At 32.8% G+C, this 3,113-nt stretch overlaps 1 protein-coding gene across 1 annotated transcript; it reads right to left on the bottom strand.

Annotated features, from left to right (window-relative positions):
- Positions 1-1,338: 1,338 nt before the first annotated feature.
- Positions 1,339-2,591, bottom strand: LOC140815517 (uncharacterized). The gene is made up of 2 exons (XM_073174604.1): positions 2,135-2,591; positions 1,339-2,087 (listed from the first exon to the last, which is right to left on the bottom strand). The coding sequence occupies exons 1-2, from the start codon at positions 2,589-2,591 to the stop codon at positions 1,339-1,341; spliced, it is 1,206 nt and encodes a 401-aa protein (XP_073030705.1).
- Between the last annotated feature and the right edge of the window lie 522 nt (positions 2,592-3,113).

Raw genomic sequence — 3,113 nt, 5'->3', positions numbered from 1 at the left:
TCACCAAAAACATGTTTAAACCATCCATACAAAGTAAATGAAAACCAAGAACAACCGTTGAGATTAAGAGGAAGCCAAATATTTGAAAGAGTGAATCGAATTTCGCGAAGCCAAAGCAAAAGATTTAGAGGAAAGAAATTCTTTTGTGAAATTGAATATTTTAAAGCGTATAAAACAAATTGAACGATGAAGAGTAAGAATTAGAATCATCACCACTTCATGTAGTTTGAAAAACATCTTTGAGAGACAACATTTTGAGAAAATCACTACAATTAAATCAGAGCATAACTTAACACACATACCTATTATAATCTTGATAATATCAAGAATGATTATAGAATCACAAAAGTATGTATGTATTTTAGTTTAGATATCTCAGATGAATCAAACTTCCTTTTATGAAAGTTTAAATAATATTTGATAAATAAAATGTATTTACGGTAAAACCTTGTTATAGCTGCCATGTGGGAATTTTGCTCAAACCAAAGGAAAAAATATTTAAAGCAATGAAAGGCAGGATGCGCGGTCAAGGCGTTGACCATCATCAAACAGAAATATTTGATTATATCTGAAACCAATAGAAAATTATATTTTCGTAGTGCATTATTCAGAACTGATGCGTACATATATTTTGCTTGAAACAAATTTATATTTGATTATGCGTATAGATATTTTGTTTGAAACAAATGTATGTCTAGCATCCATAACAACCAATTTGGTTTAATTTGAAACTGTCGTTTCAACCCGACATTAAACGCAATTTGATATAATGAGAAGCTGAAATCCAACCAAATAATAATAAATCGAAAACCAAATAACAATCCACAAAAAAACCTAAATCAGAGAAATAATAAATTATAAAACTAACAAAAACAACAAAGCAAAATCTAGGATAAAGATATACAAGGGTACGTCGAATATTAATCTAAACACGCTAAAGAGATGGTCAAAATCGATCAAATAGCCAGTCCAAGAAATGATTTTAAAATTCAAAGAAATTGAATTCATGTCCAGATTTGAAAAACCAAATAACAATCTACAAAAAAACCTTAGTCAGAGAAATAATAACCTAAAAACAACAAAGAAAAACCTAGGATAAAGACATACATGGTTGCGTCGATTAATCTGAACATGCTAAAGAGAGAAAGATATTTGCGAATTACCAGAGGACACCTATGATTTATTGACCTGAAAAATAGAATATATATATATATTAGCATCCCCCAAAATTCTAACGCCAAAACATGTAGCATGTATTTAACAATTTATGTATATATTTGTGCATAATGCATTTTTAAAATGTAAAAGAAAGAGAATTGATTTACTTACACTTTATCATTATCTAGTAAGTAGTAATACGTCTTTTAAAACCACGTTTCTTGTGAATATACCAGATCGCCGCTTTAAATTCTCGTCTTTTACCAAAATTTTTGTAGAATTTTGGGAGACTCTTCTTGAAAGTGCCACATATAGCTGACCGTGGCTGAACACATGGTTACACAAAAATATGCCAAAATTTGGGATTGTTTGACCTTGTGCTTTGTTTATTGTCAAAGCAAAACTAACTCTTATGGGAAACTGTCGACGTGTCGACTCAAATGGTAATCCAGAGTTATCTTCACTTTTCAAGGGCATTCTATGTAGAAAGAATCTGGTTCCCTTATAAGGACCTGTTATGATCTCGACATCTATGAAATTTCTACAAAGATCGTGGCATATTAATCTTGTTCCATTGCATAGACCAAGTTCGGGCGCAACATTTCTCAAGAGCATGATAGGACTTCCTACTTTAAATATGATTTTATGTGGTGGCAAACCACTTGGACTAAGAGAATTCAAAAATTCTTCTTGAAAAAGGTTATGATTGTCGTCTTCTACACTATCCCAAGATGTATACTCTTTTTCCTCTCCAGGAAACTTGAGAATGAGCATCTGATTAATATTGTCGACATCAATATTTTTTGGTGTGATGATGGCTCTATGGACTATATAGTTTTCATCATTAACATGATTTATCATATTCAGAAAAACAGAATCAATTAACATCTGAATTGATTGTTCGCCTTCCCATGGTATCATAATTGAATCTGGTAATTTTATGAATCATGATTCACAGTATGTTGCAATCCATCACCTATGCGCAAGAGAAATTGCGACAACTCAATATCTTGAGCAAATCTCATATTTTGTTGAAGGCGTATAATCTTCATGCGATGCCAGAATGTTGACCTTGAAATACTTGCAGCAATTTGTTCTGCCTTTGACCCTCGTTTAACAACCGGTAACACTTGTCGAAAATCGCCACCAAAAACCATTCTCTTCCCTCTAAATGCTATTTTATTATCCATAATATCTTGGAAACTCTTACTGACAGATTCAAAAGTGTAGCGATTTGCCATTGGAGCCTCGTCCCATACTATAGCTGATTCACTCCTTATTAGTTCTGCAAGTTCTGTCTGTTTTTTTATTTTGTAAAGTGTTGATACAGTTGGTCTAAGTGGAATCTGAAAACGTGAATGTGCGGTTCTTCCACCTTGCAACAATGTCGCAGCTATCCCAGATGTTGCAACCGCAATTATAATTTTACCCATTTTTCTTAGATGTACCAACATTGAGTGGTAAAAAAAAGTCTTACCAGTACCTCTAGGACCATCAATGAAGAAACATTTTGATTGGTTATGCATAATACTTTCTATAATTGTGTCAAACGCAATCCTCTGTTAATCATTCAAACGTTCAATGGATCTGAAATCATCATCAGAAATATGATAACAAAGCACATCCTCCATAATTTTTGGTAGGGGTGTCTCTTCTAAAATCTCAGCACTTATTGATGGCAAATCAAAATCATCAAGTTTCTTTTTGTAATGACGTGACAAACTTCGTATCTCAAGTAATAACTTATTGATGATTAAGTTACTTGATGAGAGTTCTTTACCATAATCTTCACACATGTAAGGATGGAACTCATCCCAGAGTTATCGAACTATTGTTGGTTGACAGAACACCAGTATGGATACAAATAACCTTCTCAATGAAGATGACATTCTAACAGAGCGTGCTTCTTCCAGACATTGTTTTATATAATCATCCTGTTTGAGTAGCCCCCTCAT

The sequence above is a fragment of the Primulina eburnea genome, chromosome 15 (assembly GCF_022965805.1).
Source record: "Primulina eburnea isolate SZY01 chromosome 15, ASM2296580v1, whole genome shotgun sequence".
Lineage (NCBI taxonomy): Eukaryota > Viridiplantae > Streptophyta > Magnoliopsida > Lamiales > Gesneriaceae > Primulina > Primulina eburnea.
The sequence above is the reverse complement of the archived record's forward strand: the minus strand, read 5'-3'. Positions and strand labels throughout refer to the sequence as shown.

What these genes read in the sequence shown, in the direction of transcription:
- LOC140815517 (XM_073174604.1), bottom strand. Translation starts at nt 2,591, where the DNA reads ATGGGTAAAATTATAATTGCGGTTGCAACATCTGGGATAGCTGCGACA. An exon ending in GCAATTTCTCTTGCGCATAG is followed by an intron (nt 2,088 to 2,134) that starts GTGATGGATTGC and finishes TAAAATTACCAG; the next exon opens with ATTCAATTATGATACCATGG.